This window comes from Eubalaena glacialis, chromosome 8, assembly GCF_028564815.1.
Source record: "Eubalaena glacialis isolate mEubGla1 chromosome 8, mEubGla1.1.hap2.+ XY, whole genome shotgun sequence".
Lineage (NCBI taxonomy): Eukaryota > Metazoa > Chordata > Mammalia > Artiodactyla > Balaenidae > Eubalaena > Eubalaena glacialis.
The window spans coordinates 10,732,136-10,756,006 of NC_083723.1; the positions used below are offsets into that span (position 1 = coordinate 10,732,136).

At 37.2% G+C, this 23,871-nt stretch overlaps 1 protein-coding gene across 1 annotated transcript in view; it reads right to left on the reverse strand.

Moving 5' to 3' along the window:
• The window catches only part of HECW1 (HECT, C2 and WW domain containing E3 ubiquitin protein ligase 1), a 250,247-nt gene that overhangs the window by 66,479 nt on the left and 159,897 nt on the right, over positions 1 to 23,871 (reverse strand). Inside the window, exon 14 of the mRNA XM_061197560.1 lies at positions 5,803 to 5,937. Within this exon, the coding sequence (XP_061053543.1) occupies positions 5,803 to 5,937 (135 nt within the window). The remainder of the gene's footprint in view (positions 1 to 5,802; positions 5,938 to 23,871) is intronic.

Here is a 23,871-nt window from a genome sequence, read left to right on the forward strand (position 1 = left end):
TAACTACTGAAAATACCTAGAAGAATGGAGTTTCTACTTAAAACCAAGATGATATGACTCACTGAATTCCCTAGAATTTGACACTTTTTGTCTTACTGAGGTTTTCAGGCAGGGCTGTGTGTGTGGGTGAGAGGGTGAGAGAGAGACAGAGAGAGCCCCATGTGACTACTTTTAAGATTTCTTTCCCTTTTGATGTTGAGATAGCTTTAATCATAATTGCAAATGTGCAAACTTCAAACATTTAGCTCTCCAGACAACACGAAATAGATATGCTCAGAAAATAGTTTTCAGTGACTGGTAAACAAGCTTCTCTTCTGTGTTGCAATTTGGAAATGTAAATTGGTCGTTTTTTTAAAATCTGTGATTGAAAATTGTAGGTTTTAGACTGAATTTGGGTTAATAATCAGCTAATGCTCTCTTGAAAACACTGGAGACCTGATAATAAAAAATAGCAAGTTCAGAGGAAAAGCCCAAGTGATGAATTTACATTCATCTGTAGATTCCTTTTGTACTCTAAAAATGGATCATTAACAAAGTTTGGAAAGAAAAGAGAGATCTATGTTTGAGTTTTTCAACATGTTTATAATAGCGAAAAGTGGGCGATAAACATAATGTCCAGAGAAAGGCTTGAGTTAAATTATGGCAGATCCATCTGATAAAGTAGAGCAGAATTTTAATGGCATAGAAACTATCTACAATGTACTATAATGGCAAAGGAAGATACAGAACCATAGACAGTATGATTCCATTTTTTACTTCTATGTTCACCAAGAATTGTCTCCAGATGGGGGACTGTACCTGCCTTTTAACTTCTTTTCCATCTGTGCTTGTATTTTCTACACTCATTATACACCATTTATAATTCAAAAGTGTATTTTCACAGCTGTCTGAATTTTACAAACTTCCAAACAAACCTGTAATCAAGTATAGGTTACATGGAATCAAGAGGAAAATTACCGATTTTAAAACACAGTGCAAAAGTTACCCTCCCCAAAGGCCAGCTTCCTGCATGATGGCCTCTGTCATCAGAGCTGATGCAATGACTTTTGTCATAAGAGCAGCTCACTGCAAAGAATGACTCACAGTGACTTCTGCTTTGAGAGTGAAAAGTCAATTTCTCTTTCCTGCCAGACTCCTGCCCTTTCCTTGAGGCAATTGCTGTTAAGCATTTTTATATGTACCCTCCCAGAAATTTTCTATCACTAATGATTTTCTAACCTGACCAAGATAAGGTGGTGAAAGAAATTAACATTATGCGTTCTGTTATCCTTCCTTATTAATGTTAATTTATACTGCAAACTGCAGTATAAACAAGGCAAAATTTGACCTTCCGTGATTTCCTTACTGATAGAGAGATGGGATCCAATATTTATGGCCCTATGGGCTCCCTCCATTTACCTATGCCCAATTCCATTTGGACACCATGGAAGAAACCAAGCCTGTTTTGTTGGTACTTAAATATATTGCAGACAGATGTGCCACTGTATTAAAATGCATGTTAAAGTGTCAAATAATGATCTTTTTATGCATGAAATCGTATATTCCTGACAACTGCTTTCAGGAAACGGCCTGAACAATTTTCAGGTGAGGTAAAGACTAATTCAAAAGATGTTGAGCAGCGTCTCTATTAATAACCTATTGTTGGGGTTTTGAGGGGAATTTTTACCATTTAGGATCTTGAATATAGAAACTGATTTTTTTTTGGCCTCGCTGCACAGCATGTCGGGGTCCTAGTTCCCCGACCAGGGATCGAGCCCACACCCCCCGCAGTGGAAGCGCGGAGTCTCAACCACTGGACCACCAGGGAAGTCCCTAGACACTGATTTTAATTCCATCCTTAAATGCAATGGATAAAAAAGATCAACCCCTGGGCAACACTCAAAAAATGGCTCGCAAAGGAGAACAGAAGAAAAAACTGGTTCCTAAAGCTGAGGTCTAAGAAACATCTACAGTGAATTCCCTATTGCCCAGGAGAGGTGACACAGAAAAATCACAGGTTATGGAAATAGTTCACTCATATTCCTGAGTCTCATATCTCCGTCTGCTTAGCTGTCATTTCTAATCGGGTCTCCTGCTGTTTCCATACTCATCATCAACTTACCTAAAGGCACACCTACCAGCCTCCCCACCTGGCTTTCCTGCTCATCTTACCTGTGAGCTCTTTTTGGGACTGGGAGTCAAGCCTCACAGACTCTAAGAACCCCAGAGCTGGAAGGGATTTTAGTGGCCATCCAGACCCCTTGTCTCCAAATGCAGACGGGGAAACTGAGGCCCCGGAAAGGGAAGGAAGGCGCAATGACACACAGCACCTCTGCGGAGAAGCCACAGCTGGGACTCCCATCTGCTAACCCAAGTCCCAGGTACCCCTCCTCCACACCCCTCGACTTCCCTGAGGTTTTGCTGTCTCTTCGTCACCCCAACTTAGGGCCTCATCACCTTCTACCTGGTCTGTGGCAGTGGCCTCTCAAGGCCTTTCTCTCTCAAATCTCTCTGTGCCACAATTCTGCCTCTTCTTGGCCGTCACTGTCTTCTTTAAAAATATGAGTTTACACCGGACTGGGAGTTGGGAAATCTGGACTGCGGTCCTGAACTCCCTGGGTGACTTGAGTTCTTGATGTTTCAGTGTACTTGACTGTGAAATACGATTCTTAACTGGAGTGGAATTACCATCTAGGAGTGTTTAGAGATGCTCAGGGCTATTTTGTTTTGTTTTTGTTTTTGTTGTCATAGTAACTGGTGAGGCGGGGACACTCCTGAAATTTAATGGATGGGACCAGGAGAAAAGATCCTGCAATGGCAAGGGATGCTTCCACGCATCCGAGAACTGTCATCCCAACTTGCCAATAGTCTTCTCCTTTGGAGAAGCAATGGGTGAACTGATCTCTAAAAGCCCATTTTTACATATAAATCATCATATTATTCTTCTCAAATTCATTCAATGGACTCATAAAAAAGTCCCAGCTCTTCCATGTGGCATTCAAAGCTTTCCAAAACCAAGACAAAAAACAAGTGGAAACTTACTATTCTGGTTACAGCGAACTATTTATTCCTTGTCTTTCTGCAGGCCTTTCTCAATCCCACCTCGGCACTGATGCTTGTGCTGTGCTCTCTGTGGGGCTGTCCTTCCTCTGCCTTTGTACTTAGCTAGGTTTTACCGATTTTTCTAGGTCTAGGTCAAGTACCTTCTTTTAAAAGATACCTTTCCTTGGCCTCTTTTGAACTTCTGTGGCATTTGTCCTAACATCTCTCTTGGCACTCAATCGTATTCTAATTTCTCCTGTTACTTAACTCTGTGTGTGTTTTTGGCCTGGCTTCAAAAGTAGAATACAAATTTCTCCAGGACAGGGATCGTATCTCATACATCTTTGCATTTCACAGTGCTCATAGCAGGCCATGCACTTAATCAATGTTTGTGGCACAGCAAACACAATTAACATTTCTGCCACACCCCTCTCTCTATTTTTATACCCAGGTCCTCCTGACTCCTCAGTCCCTAGGCTGTGCGTTCTCACAGGAGGAGGAACCAGGTATTTGTTTTCACAGAGGCTGGGTCTCTGTTTTCTCTGGTGCGCTGCCTCTGGGTCAGATATCCTCTGCCTCCCAGCTTCTCTCTTGGTTGCTTTTCTTGGTTTTCCCTTGGGTCAGTGAAAAGCTACCAGCAGAGAGAGGTTGGGCAGAGGGATGAGAGGGGTTTAAAAACCTGATGGACAGTCACTTGGAGATTGAATGAATTAGGAAGCATCCAGATGGCTGATGCACACTGACAGCCTTTTGTCGTTATGTGTTAGTCTTTCTTGGCTTGATGCAGATGGCACTTTGTCATTAATATTGATATTCAAAGTGACTGTGTTTGGGCTAGTCAATCACATCAAATAAATGTTCTGGAAGAGGTAATGCACGTGATGCTCACGATCTTAATCTTGTTCTTTCAACAGGAAGGCTCTAATATTTACATTTCCAGGTTAATTTCGTACATATGTAACAGATCTATATGTTTAGGGTTTTCATTGAGTGATTGACTTTTTAAAAAAATTAACCGTGGTGAATCTGTCTGTGGTACTGAGCTTCTTTTATCTTACGCAGTTACTCTATGTTAACACTGAAATTACCTTAATAATATTAAAGAGCTTGGACATTTTAAATACATTAAAATGGCATATTTCAAGTTGATGCAGAATTTTGAATTTATCCGTTATCATATCAAAACAATACATCTTGAAATTTCTGAAGTGTTATAAAAGGGAGGGGGACTATATGTGTTGAGCTGAGAAGTGGAGGCCTGGCTTTCTGTAGCCTGTGAACATGTCTGCTGCTGACTGCCTGGTATCTGAAGGGTCCTGAAACCCACAAAACCCTTGGGGAGATATAATACTCCCTCTCTGCATGGTCACATACACATTTTACGTATATGCAGAAAGAGTTAACATGCTTTCAGTAGCATCCTAAAACAATGATATTTAAGATGACTCCATGAAAGAAAAATTCAATTTATCACACTGGCCTTAAACCATGAGTACCCTTGGTTGGAAACAGTTACATTTCTCAGTGTATACAGATGAGTGCCCTGAAAAACCAGTAAAGATTTTCTTTTTGTACACTAAGCTTTCATTAAAACAACAAGCTCTTCCCTTGAGACTCATGTTTGTTTTCTGGAGGCTGTCAGGTAGATGGTTATTTTCTGTTTCTCCAGAGACGTCCACTGTGGCTCTCCCTGGAATGACTCTCTGTGGGACGGTATAGATATATTTCTTTGCTTCCTATACCACTTTCTTCATTTTTTAACCTCACTGTAATCTAACTCTACAAGCTGCTTCATGGGAAATCGTTCTCAGAGCCCACATCTCCTGAGATTCTGGTGGTTTGTATGAAAAGAAGGTGTAGCTACTGGGGAAATGTCAGTGAGGACATAAAGGGATTTGCTCATATTAATATCAGGAGCTGATTAGCAATAGAAGAGAGCTATGTTTTGAGTTTTGGTTTGAGAAAGGAGAACAGGAAAGGGTATGGGATACAGAAACAGGAATTCAGGAAGGCAAGGAACCTGATGTTTAAGAAAGGGGGCAGCCTTTTAGGTTGTTACATAATATTGAGCAGCGTTCCCTGTGCTATAGGAAAAGAATTTGAAAAAGAATAGATACATGTATATGTATAACTGAATCACTTTGCTATATACCTGAAACTAACACAACATTGTTAATCAACTATACTCCATATAAAATAAAAAGTTAAAAAAAAAAAAAAAGAAAGAAAGGGGGCAGCCTTTCATGGCCCAGCAGAAGGTAATCATGTCGAGTGAAAGAAAATATAAATCAGGGAAGAGCAGATGATAGGGTGGGAACAGAGTATTCATGTGGCCCAGTTGATTCCCCCAGTTTTCAGTCCACGAATGCATTACTGAAGTCTTTTCCAGGATCCAGGAAGAGGTAGAAGTTTAAAAGCAGTCATATGCTGCCTAGCACTTCCACGGTCTTTTAAGAATTTACATGTGACCAGTGGGCCTGAGGAAGCACCTCTCCAGTCATAAGTGTAGGGATGTCTTGACACTGCATTTTCAGTTTCCTTTAAACTAGATCGATTTTTCAGTAGTGTGATTGTGTAGGAAAAAAGGGAAGGCAGAAGGAAGGCAATCTGAAGATGGGTCTAGGGCACAAAGTGGGTGCCCCGAGTCATCATCCACTCTTCTAAAGAGCATACGGATATGGCTCCGCTCCTGGAGGAACAGACAACCCTAGATCCTGGCTCCACCAGGAGAGGCAGAGCCTATGGTCCTGTGAACGGTGGGGCAGGGGGAGAGGGGGTTACCTCTCCAGCGCTGTAACTTCGGAGTCTCTGGAGGTGCTGTCGATGTGTCAGATGGTTGGGAAGACGACCGTTCTGAAGAGGGATTCGGGGGTCAATGAAAGTGGTAGCTCGACTGTTGTGGTCCACGAAGAAAGACTATGGACAGACCAGGAAAGAGCACACGCATGAGAACCAGACAAATGAAGCCAGTGATACCTGGGAGCGCTCCAGGGCTCAGTCATCATGTTTACGTGTGTCCCTCCTTTTCATCTACTCAAAACTAGATGAAAGATGCCTCTGCTTCTGCTTGCTCAGCAGTTCAAAGAAGCAACGCCAGTCGCTGATAATCCCTTTACACGGTGGAGTCACAGAACAGTGAGCATAACACCTTACCTATCATGGAAAATAAGAGAAATAGAGCCTTTCATGGATAAAAATCATTCTAGTAATTAATCATTTGTAGAGCATTTTGTTTATTTATATTTTAAATAAGTGCTCTTTTTTTTGATTATAGGATTAGCATAGTCTCACGGAGAAAAAAACTTGAAAAGGATAAAAACATGGGAAGAAGGTAACCAAAACCATCCCAAATATTACAATCTAAAGGTAATCACCGAAATATTTTGGTGAATGTTTTCCATTTTTTTTCTCTTCCTATGCAAATATACAAATATATACATACCTTCCCACATCAGCACCTACAATTTTGTTGTAAGATATTTTCACCTATTATTTTATGAGCATTTTCCTATGTTATTAAGTATTCTTTTAACACAGAATTTTATTGATTATATGGTGTTCAGTTTGATGAATGCAAAATAATTAATTTCAGTACCCTCTATCATTGGACACTTGACTTTTTACTGTTTTATAATAATGCTTCAATAAACACTCTTGTGTATAAATCTTTGTGGCATGTCTGATTAGTGTATAAGTTCCAATATATGACAAAAGTCATTCTTTAAAACTAAAATTAGTTACTTTTCACAAAAGAGAAAATTAATACTTTTTTTTTTCTTTTACAAAACCTTCTGTACTAGAAAATAATCTTTCAAATACTCTCTTCTGAACAAAGTGTAATATTTGGTAACGATATCTTTGCCTTAAATGACCTCAACCAGTGCTTGTTTTAGACATGTTCAGGTGTCACCTACAGAAGTAGGCCAAGAAATATTATACAGATTTAGAAATTATTCTTGGGGAATATGAGCTTATGATTTAAAGTATTGTAAACAAGACTCATTGTAAACGAGTCTTTTAAAAAGCTCTTTAAAATGTCATACAGGAAGTGGGTTTCGTTAGGGAGATCAAAAATACTCACAGATACTAATCATGTGAATTAGTATCTGTGCCTGGTAATAAAATTTCCCAGAACAGCTTCCCACATAGAGCCAAAAAAGAGCTGTATGTCCAACAACGTAGAGAGGACTGAAATGATGTCCCCTGAAACACTGTGTTAGATGCTCAAAAAATGATGCCAGTGATATAAAAAAATACAAGAATCTGAATAAGAATGAAACGTGAGTGGGAAAAAACCCAACATTTATCAACATGTTTACATGAGATTTTAAACACGCAAGTATAAGCTAAATTAATGTATAGTAAAGGGAGACATTATTCAACTATATGTCAAAGTTTATAAATTAAAGTTAAATGGGTTCCTTATATATATGTATATGTGGTAATTTTTTAGTATAAATTCCTAAAAGTTGAGTTAATTACTGGGTTAAAAGTTAGGATAACATTTATGTTTATTGATCCATATTAACAAACTACCTTCACAAGAGCCGTACAGATTTGTCATCTTACCAAAAGTCCATGAATCCTTTTCACAGACTTTGCCAGTGCTGAGTATTGGAAAGAACTCTTAGAAATGTTGAATGGTAAATAATGATGAATTATAAGGGAAGCCAAACATTTTCTCCTAAGTTTATTGGTCAATTTCTTCATTGGAGTGTTGTCTACTTTGCCTATTCCCTTTTTTGTTGTTGGGATGTTAAGGTTTTCTTTAATTTAAACGTGCTTACTCATGTGCCTTCAAACTGCTTTTGATTTTCATTGGCTTTGTTTTCTAATACACAGAATTTTTTAGGTTCCTATGTATACAAATCTCTCAATTATTTCTCTCTAGTTAGAGGTCAGTTAAATGCTTAATTATATTTTTCTAGCTTTATTTTTGGTGGGTTGTTTCTGGAAACTTATTTTGCTATGATGTGAAGTTGTAATTGGATTTTTTTCTCCAAGGGCTTATTTTTCTAAATCACCCATTCCCCATTGTTTCATTAAATATAAATTCTTATAAATACCATGGTGTGTTTCAGGAATATTTTATCTGTTCTAATGGTCTGTGGGAGTTTCACTGTTCCAATTATTAATGTCTGTAGGGCAAGTTTCCTCTCATTATTTATCTTTTCCAAAATTTTCTTAGGTATTCTTGCCTGTTTATTTCACTTTTCCAGATGAACTGATATTAATTTTATTAATTTCCATAATAGTTTTAACTGGCAAATAATGACAATTTTGTCTCCTTTTTTACAAGGGCTCTTTTATCTTTTACCTCCTTTTTTTGTAATACATGTGAGAACTTCCAAAACAATGTTAAATAAGATAACGGCTGCTGCAATCTTCTTGTTCTTTATTTTGATAGGAAAACTTACTAGGGCCCAATTGTAAAACAGGACGTGGTTCATTATGTTAAGGGAGCCTTTATTTTGTCATGAAAACACATTTACTTTCCTAAGACTATGTTTTATTTTTAAAACATAAATGTGTATTTCATTTTTATCAAGTACTTTTCTAGTATTTCTTAAAATGATCAACTGAAATTCCTCCTATAAACTATTGGTTAAAATACTAGAGATAATAGATTTACCAGTAGTAAATGACCCTTATATCTTTGGGAGAAAACCTATTTAATTGTGGTGGGTCATTCTTTTAATATACTGTCAAATTCAACTTCATTTTAATATTTTTTTATTTGTTTTCAATTTTTGTTTCAAAAGCATTTATTTATTTTTATTTTTTGTTATGCTAATTATAGTCTTCACCAAATACAGTATAAACTTCTATCTGCTGGGACAGTGTTTTACTTATCTCTAAACCGCTCATGCTGTAGCACTGTATTATGTATAATACACAACTCAACAATTTGTGAGCACAATTCATGAATGCATGACATGAGAACTTTGATTTCAGCAACTTCATTTCTAAATATGAGCTTTTTGGAACTCAAGTGAATTTTGTGTATACTTTTTAAAAAAATTCAGATTTCCCTAGTTTTACTTGTACTCATCTGTGTACGTTTAGTTTTATACAATTTAATCATGTTCATGTATCCACCACCACAGTCAAGATACTGAACAGTTCAATCACCATAAGGACCCTTCATGGGGCCCTTTCCAATTACACTTACCTCCCTTCTTTATTCCTCTACCCCATTCCACCCTTGACCCCTAGCCAATAACTGTTCTCCATTTCTCTATTTTTGTCACCTCAAGAATGCTATAAAAATGGAATCATACAGTATGTAACCTTTTGAGATTGGCTTTTTTCACTCAATATAATTTCCGTGAGATTCATCCAAGTTGTTACATGTATCAGCAGTTCATTCTTTTTTTTTCATTGCTGATTACTTTTCTATGGTATAGATGTACTAAATTTGTGGCAACAGTTTTTGCTTTCTGTCTAGTTTCATAAGCAAAGTTATAATGGCTTCATAAAATAAACTATTTGGTTTCCATTTTTTCCCATGTTCTGGAGTAGAGCATGAAGATATCTGGGAGTGGGCAATGCATTCACTGATACATTTTCCAAATTATTCTATAAGTCCATTCAATTTTTATATTTACCAAGTCAAATGTATATGTGTATATATATATATATATAATATGTAAATTATTCATTTCTTCTAGATTTTCTGTGATACCAAACATTTATTTAACTATTTGTTAAATAAAGAAAGAAATGTATTTTCTTTTTTTCTTTTAAAAATTTCCCTGCACCCGCTACATCTCATTTTGTTGATTTTATTTACTATTTATTTCTCTTCTACAACAACTCTTACATTTATTTCTTACATTGTTTTCTAATTCATACACTTATGCCTTTTATTTTTTTCAAATAAACATTAAAATACATTTCTGCTTTAATTACTATTGCTTTTTTGTCTTCTCTAAATCATTGATTTGGAAGCTTATATTTTATATTTATTTTTCTTCTTTGATAATAAAAACGAGTGCTGCTAATCCTTTGAGCACATGCTTTCTTATCTCATGTTTTATTAAGTACTACTCTCTTGCATTTTCAATAATTTCTTAAAGATTTCTAAGTCTTAATTTTATTTAAATCCCTATAGTCACATAGAATATTGTTTTGAATTTCCAACTGGCCAAGTTTTTGTTTTTGATGGTTGTTTTTAAATTCATTATTTAAAATTTGGCTTTATTGCTTGTGGCCATGGAATGCAACTTGAGTATTTTCTGCTTGTTTTCTTTGTGTTATAGAATGTTATCACTTAGGAAAATGGTCCATAGGATCTTGAAAAGATGTTGTAAGTTCTGTTTTTTTTTAATTGTATTTATTCCTTGGTATTTTATTCTTTTTGGTATGATTTTAAACGGCATTACTTTTTTCTTTCTCTTTCTGATAGTTCACTATTAGTGTATAGAAAAGCAACATATTTCTACATATTAATCTTGTATTCTGCAAATTTACTGAACTCATTTATTAGTTCTAATAGTTTTTTGGTAGACTTTAGGTTTTTCTATATATACTATTATGCCATCTGTAAATATTGACTGTTTTACTTTTTTTCCTTCCAATTTTTGATATTTTTTATTTCTTTTTCTTGTCTAATTGCTGTAGCTAGAACTTACAACACTATGTTAAATACAGGTGGCAAGAGTGGGCATCCTTGTGTTGTTCCTGGTTTTAGAGGAAAAGCTTTCAGCTTTTTACCATTGAGTATGATGTTGGCTGTGGGTGACAGTATGATGTGGATGTTTGTCATAAATGGCCTTTATTATGTTGGGATATGTTCCCTCTATACCAACTTTGTTGAGAGTTTTTTATCATAAATGGTTGCTGAATTTTGTCAAATGCTTTTTCTGCATCTATCGAGATGATCATGTGATTTTTATCCTTCCTTTTGTTAATGTAGTGTATCCCATTGATTTGTGGATGTTCAACCATCCTTGCATTCCTGGAATAAATCCCGCTTGATCACGGTATATGATTCTTTTAATGTATTATTGAATTTGATTTGGTAGTATTTTGTTGAGCATTTTTTTTTTTTTAAACATCTTTATTGAAGTATAATTGCTTTACAATGGTGTGCTAGCTTCTGCTTTACAACAAAGTGAATCAGTTACACATATACATATGTTGCCATATCTCTTCCCTCTTGCATCTCCCTCCCTCCCACCCTCCCTATCCCACCCCTCTAGGTGGTCACAAAGCACCGAGCTGATCTCCCTGTGCTATGCGGCTGCTTCCCACTAGTTATCTATTTTACATTTGGTAGTGTATATATGTCCATGACACTCTCTCACCCTGTCACATCTCACCCCTCCCCCTCCCCATATCCTCAAGTCCATTCTCTAGTAGGTCTGTGTCTTTATTCCCATCTTGCCACTAGGTTCTTCATGACCTCTTTTTTTTTTTTTTTTTTTTTTCCCTTAGATTCCATATATATGTGTTAGCATACTGTATTTGTTTTTCTCTTTCTGACTTACTTCACTCTGTATGACAGACTCTAACTCCATCCACCTCATTACAAACACCTCCATTTCATTTCTTTTTATGGCTGAGTAATATTCCATTGTATATATGTGCCACATCTTCTTTATCCATTCATCCGATGATGGACACCTAGGTTGCTTCCATGTCCTGGCTATTGTAAACAGAGCTGCAATGAATATTTTGGTACATGACTCTTTCTGAATTATGGTTTTCTCAGGGTATATGCCCAGTAGTGGGATTGCTGGGTCATATGGTAGTTCTATTTTTAGTTTTTTAAGGAACCTCCATACTGTTCTCCATAGTGGCTGTATCAATTTACATTCCCACCAACAGTGCAAGAGTGTTCCCTTTTCTCCACACCCTCTCCAGCATTTATTGTTTCTAGATTTTTTGATGATGGCCATTCTGACCGGTGTGAGATGATACCTCATTGTAGTTTTGATTTGCATTTCTCTAATGATTAATGATGTTGAGCATTCTTTCATGTGTCTGTTGGCAATCTGTATCTCTTCTTTGGAGAAATGTCTATTTAGGTCTTCTGCCCATTTTTGGATTGGGTTGTTCGTTTTTTTGTTATTGAGCTGCATGAGCTGCTTGTAAATCTTGGAGATTAATCCTTTGTCCGTTGCTTCATTTGCAAATATTTTCTCCCATTCTGAGGGTTGTCTTTTGGTCTTGTTTATGGTTTCCTTTGCTGTGCAAAAGCTTTTAAGTTTCATTAGGTCCCATTTGTTTATTTGTGTTTTTATTTCCATTTCTCTAGGACCTGGGTCAAAAAGGATCTTGCTGTGACTTATGTCATACAGTGTTCTGCCTATGTTTTCCTCTAAGAGTTTGATAGTGTCTGGCCTTACACTTAGGTCTTTAATCCATTTTGAGTTTATTTTTGTGTATGGTGTTAGGGAGTGTTCTAATTTCATACTTTTACATGTACCTGTCCAATTTTCCCAGCACCACTTATTGAAGAGGCTGTCTTTTCTCCACTGTATATGCTTGCCTCCTTTATCAAAGATAAGGTGACCATATGTGCGTGGGCTTATCTCTGGGCTTTCTGTCCTGTTCCATTGATCTATATTTCTGTTTTTGTGCCAGTACCAAACTGTCTTGATTACTGTAGCTTTGTAATATAGTCTGAAGTCAGGGAGCCTGATTCCTCCAGCTCCATTTTTCGTTCTCAAGATTGCTTTGGCTATTCGGGGTCTTTTGTGTTTCCATACAAATTGTGAAATTTTTTGTTCTAGTTCTGTGAAAAATGCCAGTGGTAGTTTGATAGGGATTGCATTGAATCTGTAGATTGCTTTGGGTAGCAGAGTCATTTTCACAATGTTTATTCTTCCAATCCAAGAACATGGTATATCTCTCCATCTATTTGTATCATCTTTAATTTCTTTCATCAGTGTCCTATAATTTTCTGCATACAGGTCTTTTGTCTCCTTAGGTAGGTTTATTGCTAGGTATTTTATTCTTTTTGTTGCAATGGTAAACGGGAGTGTTTTCTTAATTTCACTTTCAGAGTTTTCATCATTAGTATACAGGAATGCAAGAGATTTCTGTGCATTAATTTTGTATCCTGCTACTTTACCAAATTCATTGATTAGCTCTAGTAGTTTTCTGGTAGCATCTTTTGGATTCTCTATGTATAGTATCATGTCATCTGCAAACAGTGACAGCTTTACTTCTTCTTTTCCGATTTGGATTCCTTTTATTTCTTTTTCGTCTCTGATTGCTGTGGCTAACACTTCCAAAACTATGTTGAATAATAGTGGTGAGAGTGGGCAACCTTGTCTTGTTCCTGATCTTAGTGGAAATGGTTTCAGTTTTTCACCATTGAGGACAATGTTGGCTGTGGGTTTGTCATATACGGCCTTTATTATGTTGAGGAAAGTTCCCTCTATGCCTACTTTCTGCAGGACTTTTATCATAAATGGGTGTTGAATTTTGTCGAAAGCTTTCTCTGCATCTATTGAGATGATCATATGGTTTTTCTCCTTCAATTTGTTAATATGATGTATCACGTTGATTGATTTGCGTATATTGAAGAATCCTTGCATTCCTGGAATAAACCCCACTTGATCATGGTGTATGATCCTTTTAATGTGCTGTTGGATTCTGTTTGCTAGTATTTTGTTGAGGATTTTTGCATCTATGTTCATCAGTGATATTGGCCTGTAGTTTTCTTTCTTTGTGACATCTTTGCCTGGTTTTGGTATCAGGGTGATGGTGGCCTCGTAGAATGAGTTGGGGAGTGTTCCTCCCTCTGCAATATTTTGGAAGAGTTTGAGAAGGATAGGTGTTAGCTCTTCTCTAAATGTTTGATAGAATTCGCCTGTGAAGCCATCTGGTCCTGGGCTTTTGTGTGTTGGAAGATTTTTAATCACAGTTTCAATTTCAGTGCTTGTGATTGGTCTGTTCATATTTTCTATTTCTTCCTGGTTCAGTCTCGGCAGGTTGTGCATTTCTAAGAATCTGTCCATTTCTTCCAGGTTGTCCATTTTATTAGCATAGAGTTGCTTGTAGTAATCTCTTATGATCGTTTGTATTTCTGCAGTGTCAGTGGTTACTTCTCCTTTTTCATTTCTAATTCTATTAATTTGAGTCTTCTCCTTTTTTCTCTTGATGAGTCTGGCTAATGGTTTATCAATTTTGTTTATCTTCTCAAAGAACCAGCTTTTAGTTTCATTGATTTTTGCTATTGTTTCCTTCATTTCTTTTTCATTTATTTCTGATCTGATCTTTATGATTTCTTTCCTTCTGCTAGCTTTGGGGTTTTTTTGTTCTTCTTTCTCTAATTGCTTTAGGTGCAAGGTTAGGTTGTTTATTCGAGATGTTTCCTGTTTCTTGATGTAGGCTTGTATTGCTATAAACTTCCCTCTTAGAACTGCTTTTGCTGCATCTCATAGGTTTTGGATCGTCGTGTCTCCATTGTCATTTGTTTCTAGGTATTTTTTGATTTCCCCTTTGATTTCTTCAGTGATCACTTCGTTATTAAGTAGTGTATTGTGTAGCCTCCATGTGTTTGTATTTTTTACAGATCTTTTCCTGTAATTGATATCTAGTCTCATAGCGTTGTGGTCGGAAAAGATACTTGATACGATTTCAATTTTTTTAAATTTACCAAGGCTTGATTTGTGACCCAAGATATGATCTATCCTGGAGAATGTTCCATGAGCACTTGAGAAAAATGTGTATTTTGTTGTTTTTGGGTGGAATGTCCTATAAATATCAATTAAGTCCATCTTGTTTAATGTATCATTTAAAGCTTGTGTTTCCTTATTTATTTTCATTTTGGATGATCTGTCCATTGGTGAAAGTGGGGTGTTAAAGTCCCCTACTATGATTGTGTTACTGTCGATTTCCCCTTTTATGGCTGTTAGTATTTGCCTTATGTATTGAGGTGCTCCTATGTTGGGTGCATAAATATTTACAATTGTTATACCTTCCTCTTGGATCGATCCCTTGATCATTATATAGTGTCCGTCTTTGTCTCTTGTAATTGTCTTTATTTTAAAGTCTATTTTGTCTGATATGAGAATTGCTACTCCAGCTTTCTTTTGATTTCCATTTGCATGGAATATCTTTTTCCATCCCCTCACTTTCAGTCTGTATGTGTCTCTAGGTCTGAAGTGGGTCTCTTGTAGACAGCATATATATGGGTCTTGTTTTTGTATCCATTCAGCCAGTCTGTGTCTTTTGGTGGGAGCATTTAATCCATTTACATTTAAGGTAATTATCGATATGTATGTTCCTATTCCCATTTTCTTAAATGTTTTGGGTTTGTTATTGTAGGTGTTTTCCTTCTCTTGTGTTTCTTGCCTAGAGAAGTTCCTTTAGCATTTGTTGTAAAGCTGGTTTGGTGGTGCTGAACTCTCTCAGCTTTTGCTTGTCTGTAAAGGTTTTAATTTCTCCATCAAATCTGAATGAGATCCTTGCTGGGTAGAGTAATCTTGGTTGTAGGTTTTTCTCCTTCATCACTTTAAGTATATCCTGCCACTCCCTTCTGGCTTGCAGCGTTTCTGCTGAAAGATCAGCTGTTAACCTTATGGGGATGCCCTTGTGTGTTATCTGTTGTTTTTCCCTTGCTGCTTTTAATATGTTTTCTTTATATTTAATTTTTGATAGTTTGATTAATATGTGTCTTGGTGTGTTTCTCCTTGGATTTATCCTGTATGGGACTCTCTGTGCTTCCAGGACTTGATTAACTATTTCCTTTCCCATATTTGGGAAGTTTTCAACTATAATCTCTTCAAATATTTTCTCAGTCCCTTTCTTTTTCTCTTCTTCTTCTGGGACCCCTGTAATTCGAATGTTGGTGCGTTTAATGTTGTCCCAGAGGTCTCTGAGACTGTCCTCAGTTCTTTTCATTCTTTTTTCTTTATTCTGGTCTGCAGTAGTTATTTCCACCATTTTATCTTCCAGGTCACTTATCCGTTCTTCTGCCTCAGTTATTCTGCTATTGATCCCATCTAGAGTATTTTTAATTTCATTTATTGTGCTTGTCATCGTTTCTTGGTTCCTCTTTAGTTCTTCTACGTCCTTGTTAAATGTTTCTTGCATTTTGTCTATTCTATTTCCAAGACTTTGGATCATCCTTACTATCATTATTCTGAATTCTTTTTCAGGTAGACTACCTATTTCCTCTTCATTTGTTAGGTCTGGTGTGTTTTGACCCTGCTCCTTCATCTGCTGTGTGTTTTTCTGTCTTCTCATTTTGCTTATCTTAGTGTGTTTGGGGTCTCCTTTTCACAGGCTGCAGGTTCGTAGTTCCCATTGTTTTTGGTATCTGTCCCCAGTGGCTAAGGTTGGTTCAGTGGGTTGTGTAGGTTTCCTGGTGGAGGGAACTAGTGCCTGTGTTCTGGTGGATGAGGCTGGATGTTGTCTTTCTGGTGGGTTCGTCCGCATCTGGTGGTGTGTTTTGGGGTGTCTGTGGCCTTATTATGATTTTAGGCAGCCTCTCTGTTAATGGATGGGGCTGTGTTCCTCTCTTGCTAGTTGTTTGGCATAGGGTGTCCAGCACTGTAGCTTGCTGGTCGTTGAGTGAAGCTGGGTCTTGATGTTGAGATGGAGATCTGTGAGAGATTTTCGCCGTTTGGTATTACGTGGAGCTGGGGGGTCTCTTGTGGACCAGTGTCCTGAAGTTGGCTCTCCCACCTCAGAGGCACAGCCCTGATGCCTGGCTGGAGCACCAAGAGCCTTTCATCCACACGGCCAAGTACGTGGGGATTTTCTTGCCTTTTGGGAGGTCTGACGTCTTCTGCCAGCGTTCAGTGGGTGTTCTCTATAACTCTGTCCAGGGCAGTTTTTGCTTTGGTAATTCCTATCCACATGGAAAATGAATTACGTCCAACAGGATTCCACTCGCGCAAGTCACAGGTAGAGAAAGCTGGCGCATGGGCGCCTGGGGCTCTGCTCTCTGTTGAGCATTTTTAATCTATATTCATCAGAGATATTGGCCTGTAATTTTCTTTTTTCATAGTGTCTTTGTCTGGTTTTGGTATCAGGGTAACGGTGGCCTCTGAGAATGATTTTGTGAGTGTCCCTGCCTCTTCAATTTTTTGGAATAAAATACCTAGGAATAAACTTAACCAAGGAAGTGAAAGACCTATACTCTGAAAACTATAAAACACTGATGAAGGAAACTGAAGATGATACAAAGAAATGGAAAGATATACCGTGTTCATAGATTGGAAGAATTGTTAAAATTTCCATACTACTCAAAGCAATCTACAGATTTAATGCAATCTCTTTCAAAATACCTATGACATTTTCCACAGAACTAGAATAAATAATCCTAAAATTTATATGGAACCACAAAAGACCCAAAATTGCAAAAGCAATCTTGAGGAAAAAAGAACAAAGTTTTCATGCTCCCTGACTTCAGACAATACTACAAAGCTACAGTAATCAAAACAGCATGGTACTGGCATGAAAACAGACACATAGATCAATGGAACAGAATAGAGAGGGCAGAAATAAACCCATGCACTTATGGTCAATTAATCTATGACAAAGGAGGCAAGAATATACAATGGAGGAAAAACAGTCTCTTCAATAAGAGGTACTGGGAAAACTGGACAATTACATGTAAAAAAATGAAATTAGAACATTCACTAACACCATACACAGAAATCAACTCAAAATGGATTAAAGACCGAAATGTAAGACCTAAAACCAAAAAACTCCTAGAAGAGAACATAGGCAGAACACTCTTTGACATAAATTGGAGAAATATTTTTGGGGGTCTGTCTCCCAAGGCAAAAGAAAGAAAAGCAAAAATAAAGAAATGGGACCTAATTAAACTTAAAAGCTTTTGCACAGCAAAGGAAACCACTGACAAAAAGACAACCTACTGAATGGGAGAAAATATATGCAAATGATACAACTGATAAAGGTTAATATCCAAAATATATAAACAGTTCATACAACTCAATATTAAAAAAAAAAGAACCTGATTAAAAAATAGGCAGAAGACCTGAGTAGACAGTTTTCCAAAGAAGATATACAGTTGGTCAACAGGCACATGAAAAGATGCTCAACATTGCTAATCACCAGAAAACTGCAAATCAAAACCACAATGAGATATGTCACCTCACCCTGTCAGAAGGGCTATTTTCAAAAAGTCTACAAACAACAAATGATGGTGAGGATGTGGAGAAAAGAAAACCCTAGTACATTCTTGATGGGAATGTAAATTGGTGCAGCCACTGTGAAAACAGAATGGAGGTTCCTCAAAAAATTAAAAATAGAACTATCATATGAGCCACCAATTCCACTCCTGGCTATATATCTAAAGAAAATGAAAACATTAATTCAAAAGATACATGCACCCCAGTGTTCACAGAAGCATTATTTACAATAGCCAAGATATGGAAGCAATCTAAGTGTCCATCAACAGATGAATGGATAAGGTCGATGAGGTGTATATACACACACACACACACATGCACACAATGAAATACTAATCAGCCATAAAAAAGAATGAAATTCTGACATTTGCAACAACGTGGATGGACATATAGGGTATTATGCTTAGTGAAGTAAGTCAGACGGAGAAAGACAAATACTGTATGTTATCACTTATATGCGGAATCTAAAAAATAAAATTAATGAATATAACAAAGGAGAAACAGACTCTCAGATATAGAAAACGAACTAGTGGTTACCAGTGGGGAGAAGGAAGGGGGGGAGGGGCAAGATAGGGTAGGGAATTAAGAGATACAATCTACTATGTATAAAATGACTAATCAACAAGGATATATTGTACAACACAGGAAAATACAGCCATTATTTTATAATAACTGTAGATGGAGTACAAGCTATAAAAATATTGAATCACAATGTTATACTACTGAAACTAATATTATATTGCAAGTCAATTATACTTCAATTAAAAAAATAAAAGATTATTATTAAAAATTGTGGTAAAATATAAAATTTGTCATTTTAATTATTTTTAAGTGTACAATTTAGTGGCATTAAGTACATTCTCTTTGTTGTGCAGCTATCACCACTATTCATCTTCTAAATTTTTTCACTTTTTAAAACTGAAAGTATGGCCCCATTAAAAAATAACTCCTCATTCCCTCCTCCCGTCACTTCCTGGTAACCTCTATTCTACTTTCTGTTTCTATGAATACTATTTTAGATATCTCATATGGGATATAATATTTGTCCTTTTGTGTCTGACTTATTTAACTTAGCATAATGTTTTCGAGGTTAATTCATGTTGTAGCATGTCAGATTTTCATTCCTTTTTAAGGATGAAAAATGTTCCATTGTATGCATATAACACATTTTGTTTATCCATTCATGTAAACTCTATTTTTCCACCTTTATTGAGATACACTTGACAGATAAAAATTGTATGTAATTAAGGTCATAGGTTTTTGAAAGAGATTGTATTAAATTTAAATAAAAGAAAAATAAATTTTTCTTTATATAATATGTATGTTGTTCTTTGGTTCATAAGGTATACATGATTATTGTATCTTTATTTTAATTGCACCATTGATTAATATAAATTTTTTCTCTGACTCCATTTTAATGATTTGAATTTCAACTATCCTTTGTATGATATTAATACACCATCACTGATTTTTCTGTTATTGTTTTCACACTATATTAAATATTTATTCTTTTACTATTAAACTTTCTGAATCATTTCTTAGGTATGTTTCTTTTTAAGCTGGGTTTGTTTGCTATCAAATCTGATAGTATCTCCTTTTGGTAAGGAGATACTATTTCTTACTAGGAATGCTAAGTTCATCCTATTTCCACCTGCTGCCACGACTGTTATGCCTGGCTTTACTGTTGTTATTTTATTTTATTAATTTAATTTTCTTTCCTTCCTTGTGGAATTTTTTGTGCGTTTTGTTACATCAACTGTATTTTGTTTGATTTTATTTTTTGTAGGAATTCAAAAGAGAAAACTCTTGCTTTAAATGGTACAATGGTTGCCTTTTACGTTTGTCAAATAACTATATTTAGCCGTTGTTTTTCAATTCATCCGCTTTGACCCCCCCTTACACCCAACTAGGAACTTAGCACAACTTTCCTTGCCCTGTTCACCAACCCACTTTCTGTTTCCTTATCTTTTTAATTTTGGTCTGTGGATATTGGTCCAGATTGTTCTTGTACAAGTATTCCATTTTTATTACACATATTTTCCCATATTTTATTGAGCCTTTTCCAATATATTTTAAAGCATTAAAATCTTAAAGCAATTATTTACACTTATATTTGTGGATTTGATTGATTTTAAATACCCACCACCATAGTTTTTAATGCTATGATTTTCCCATTATTGATTTCCTCTGCTTTATCTGTGAGTCATCTGGAGAATGGTTTTTGGTGTTTTCTTAGGGCAGGCAAAAGAGTAGGGTGAGCTCTGAAATCTTGTAATTGAGGTTTTTTTCCCTACTGTCTTCACACTTCAATGATAACAATTTTTCTGGAAATAGGATTATTGGGCTACTAACTTTCTCATCAATAACCTGTAGTCATTGCTCTCTGGGTTTCTATAGTTTAGTTTTATGGATGGGAAATTTGAAGCTTGTCTTAATTCTTTTGTAAATAACTTTCACATTATCATGGCTGTATATTGATAAGATTTTTAAAATCTCTAAAGACATTCCAGAGTATGTGTAGATATAGCATTTATTTTAATTAATTTTACTGTAACTTAGTGAGTCCAATTAATCTGCCCACCTGAACAGTTTGTTGTAGATCAAAGTTGTATTTTCAATATTTAACAATTTAATATATTTAATATTTACTTATTGCTACTGTATTCTGATTTCTTCTTGAAGAACATCTATAAGTCATTCATCCAACAGAGATTTATTGAGGGCCAACTATGTGCCAGGCACTATTCTAGGCCCTTAGAGGTTTCATCAATGAGTAACACAAAGATCCCTGCTCTCAAGGAGCTTAAAATTCTGCCAGGAGAAACAGACAAAACAGTAAATCAAGTAAATATGTAACTTATATAGCAGAGCACATGGGTAAGGGATCTTGAGGGATCTTGTAATATTAAATTGGTCAATATTAAACTGGTTCTTGCTGAGAAGATGAGATATATATTTTTTCTTTTTTTTGGTTTTTACATTTTTTTTTTTCACTTTATGCTTCACTGTTTGCAATCTGGTGCCTTCCCTGTGCTTTGGGGGCTGTTTCCATGTTCATATTCTATATTAATGATTTGATTTTACATAGTGTCAGTTCTGCTCTGTTTTATCCCTATGTTATTACATTTTGTTGTTCCTTGCAATCTTAAAACATTTATTTAGCCCACGTCCTTTTCTTTTCTTGTTTTTAATTGTAGTAAGAACACTTAACATGAGTTTTAGTTTCTTACAAATTTTTTTAAAAAATTTACTTATTTATTTATTTTTGGCTGCGTTGGGTCTTCACTGCTGCACGCGAGCTTTCTTTAGTTGTGGTGAGCGGGGGCTACTCTTCGTTGCGGTGCGCAGGCTTCTCATTGTGGTGGCTTCTCTTGTTGCGGTGCACAGGCTCTAGGTGTGTGGGCTTCAGTAGTTGTGGCACGCAGGCCCAGAAGTTGTGGCTCATGGGCTCTAGAGCTCAGGCTCAGTAGTTGTGGCTCACAGGCTTAGTTGCTCCGTGGCATGTGGGATCTTCCCGGACCAGGGCTCGAACCCGTGTCCCCTGCGTTGGCAGGTGGATTCTTAACCACTGCGCCACTAGGGAAGTCCCTGTAACAAATTTTAAAGTGTATAGTACAGTACTGTTAATTATAGGTACCATATGGTATAGCTGATCTCTAGAACTTATTCATCTTGTGGAACAAAAACTCTCTACCCATTGAACAGAAACTCCCCACTTCCTCCTGCTCCCATCCCTTGGTAACCACCATTCTACTCTGTTTCTATGAGCTTGAGCAGATCTCTCGTATAAATGGAATAGTGCAGTCTTTGTCCTCCTGTGACTACCTAATTTCATTTAACATAATGTCTTCCATGTTCATCCATGTTGGAACATGTGTCAGAATCCCCTTCTTTTTTAAGGCTAAGTAATACTCCATTGTATGTATACACCACATTTTCTTTATCCATTCATCCATCAACAGACATTTAGGTTGTTTCCATATCTTGGCTATTCGATTAATGCTGCAAAGAACATAGGAGTACAGATATCTCTTTGAGATTTTGATTTCAGTTCTTTTGGATCAATACCCAGAGTGGGATTGCTAGATCCCATGCTGGTTCTGTTTTCTTATGTCTGCTTCCTCTCAGATTGTTTTCTGTGTGTGGCTTCTTTTTGCTCAACAGAAGTCATACGGTCTTGTGCCATTCTGTGTATGATAAGCAGATTATCTTTAAACTATTCATTTCTATTTTCTGAAGAAAATTATATGCTTTTTCTCAAGATAAAGATTCTGTTTCCTTCATGTAGTAGTAGGTCTTCAGAGGTCCCTTCTTATTTTGTTGTTATGCGTTCAGTCCTTAGTGGAGGCCGCCTCCATCTCATGCCTGCCACAGACGGGGTCTCACCTGTCTCACCCCCCGAAGCCCCACCACATCTTGGATGATAACCATCCTCCTCGGCTCAGCCCTGGAGCCAACTTGAGGCTCACATGCCATCTCCACCGATGTTGGGCGGAGGCTGTGTCCACCTTCCTCAGACTTCCAAGACAACAGATGAGTCAGATGCCATTCTGTCCTCCTTGTGGGGATGACAGTGCATTCAAAGACACCAAACAGCTCGGCCCCAGCCCTCCTCTTCCTACACAGAACACACTAAAAGTGAAGGCTGTCGACTCTGAATGTGTCAATAAAGAAAGAAGCAGACTGGCCGAGCGAGGAACGAGAAGATGGTCTAGTGCTCTGGAACCTGCTCTGTTTCTCTTGCATAGAAAGCTATCATCACACCATGAAAATGACCATGTGTCACTGTCATTCTCCCAGTGGAGGCAACATCCAGTAAACAAGAAAGTCCTGGGGAACGAAATCTGGCTGTGGTGGCTTTTTGCATACACGAGGCACCCCTCGCCCAGTTCGTCCCCGACTACAGAGCTGGTCATAGAGGGTCACTGTGCTGACGGACTTGCATTAATTAGTGGACACAATCTTTCCCCCCATACTCCAGAGAGTCCAGGTTCTTAGGCACGATAAAAGGTTTGTGGGGGGATTTCTGGCTCCCAGGGCACAGTGATGTCCCATCAGCCTACTTTGGGGAACCATGGCTTTGCATGTTCACCATCACAGAGGAAAGGAGCTGCGTAATGCAGTTTCCCACTGAGACATGTGTCTGCTGGCAACACTTCTGATTCCTTTGCCACTAAAAGAGGGAGGGATTCTCTCTACCAAAGTTTGTAAAAGATTACACAGGACAATTCCTTGGTAAGCTGTTTGGCCTTGTCTTATAAGTACACCGAGATGACTGATGGTGATTAAGGAAAAGCATCCTTGCTTTAGCAGACTCAGCTAGGTTTCTAGAGCATCCCAGGGAAAGCCCAGTTTTGGTTAAGGTCACACAAAAGCAAAATGCAAGCCAGTAACATTGCACGGGCCCAATTCACCCGGTCCCTGTTTGCCAGGCTGTTTTAATAACTGAAGGCTTATTAGGGAAATCACAATGAGTAATCTAATAATGTCACTCCCAGTTAGCTAATAATGTCATTCCCTGAGAGCGAGCTGTCTAAGGAGGCAAAACAATAGAAAGGTCATGGAACAGAATCTGGTTTCAGGTTCCAAACCTAAAACCAGTTCCAGATCTCAATTGGGTGTGATACTGCCCCCCCACCGTCAACACCCCACCCCTTCCCCACCCAGAGAACACATAGCAATGTCACAACTTGGTGGAGGTGCTAATGGTACCAGTGGGCAGAGCCAG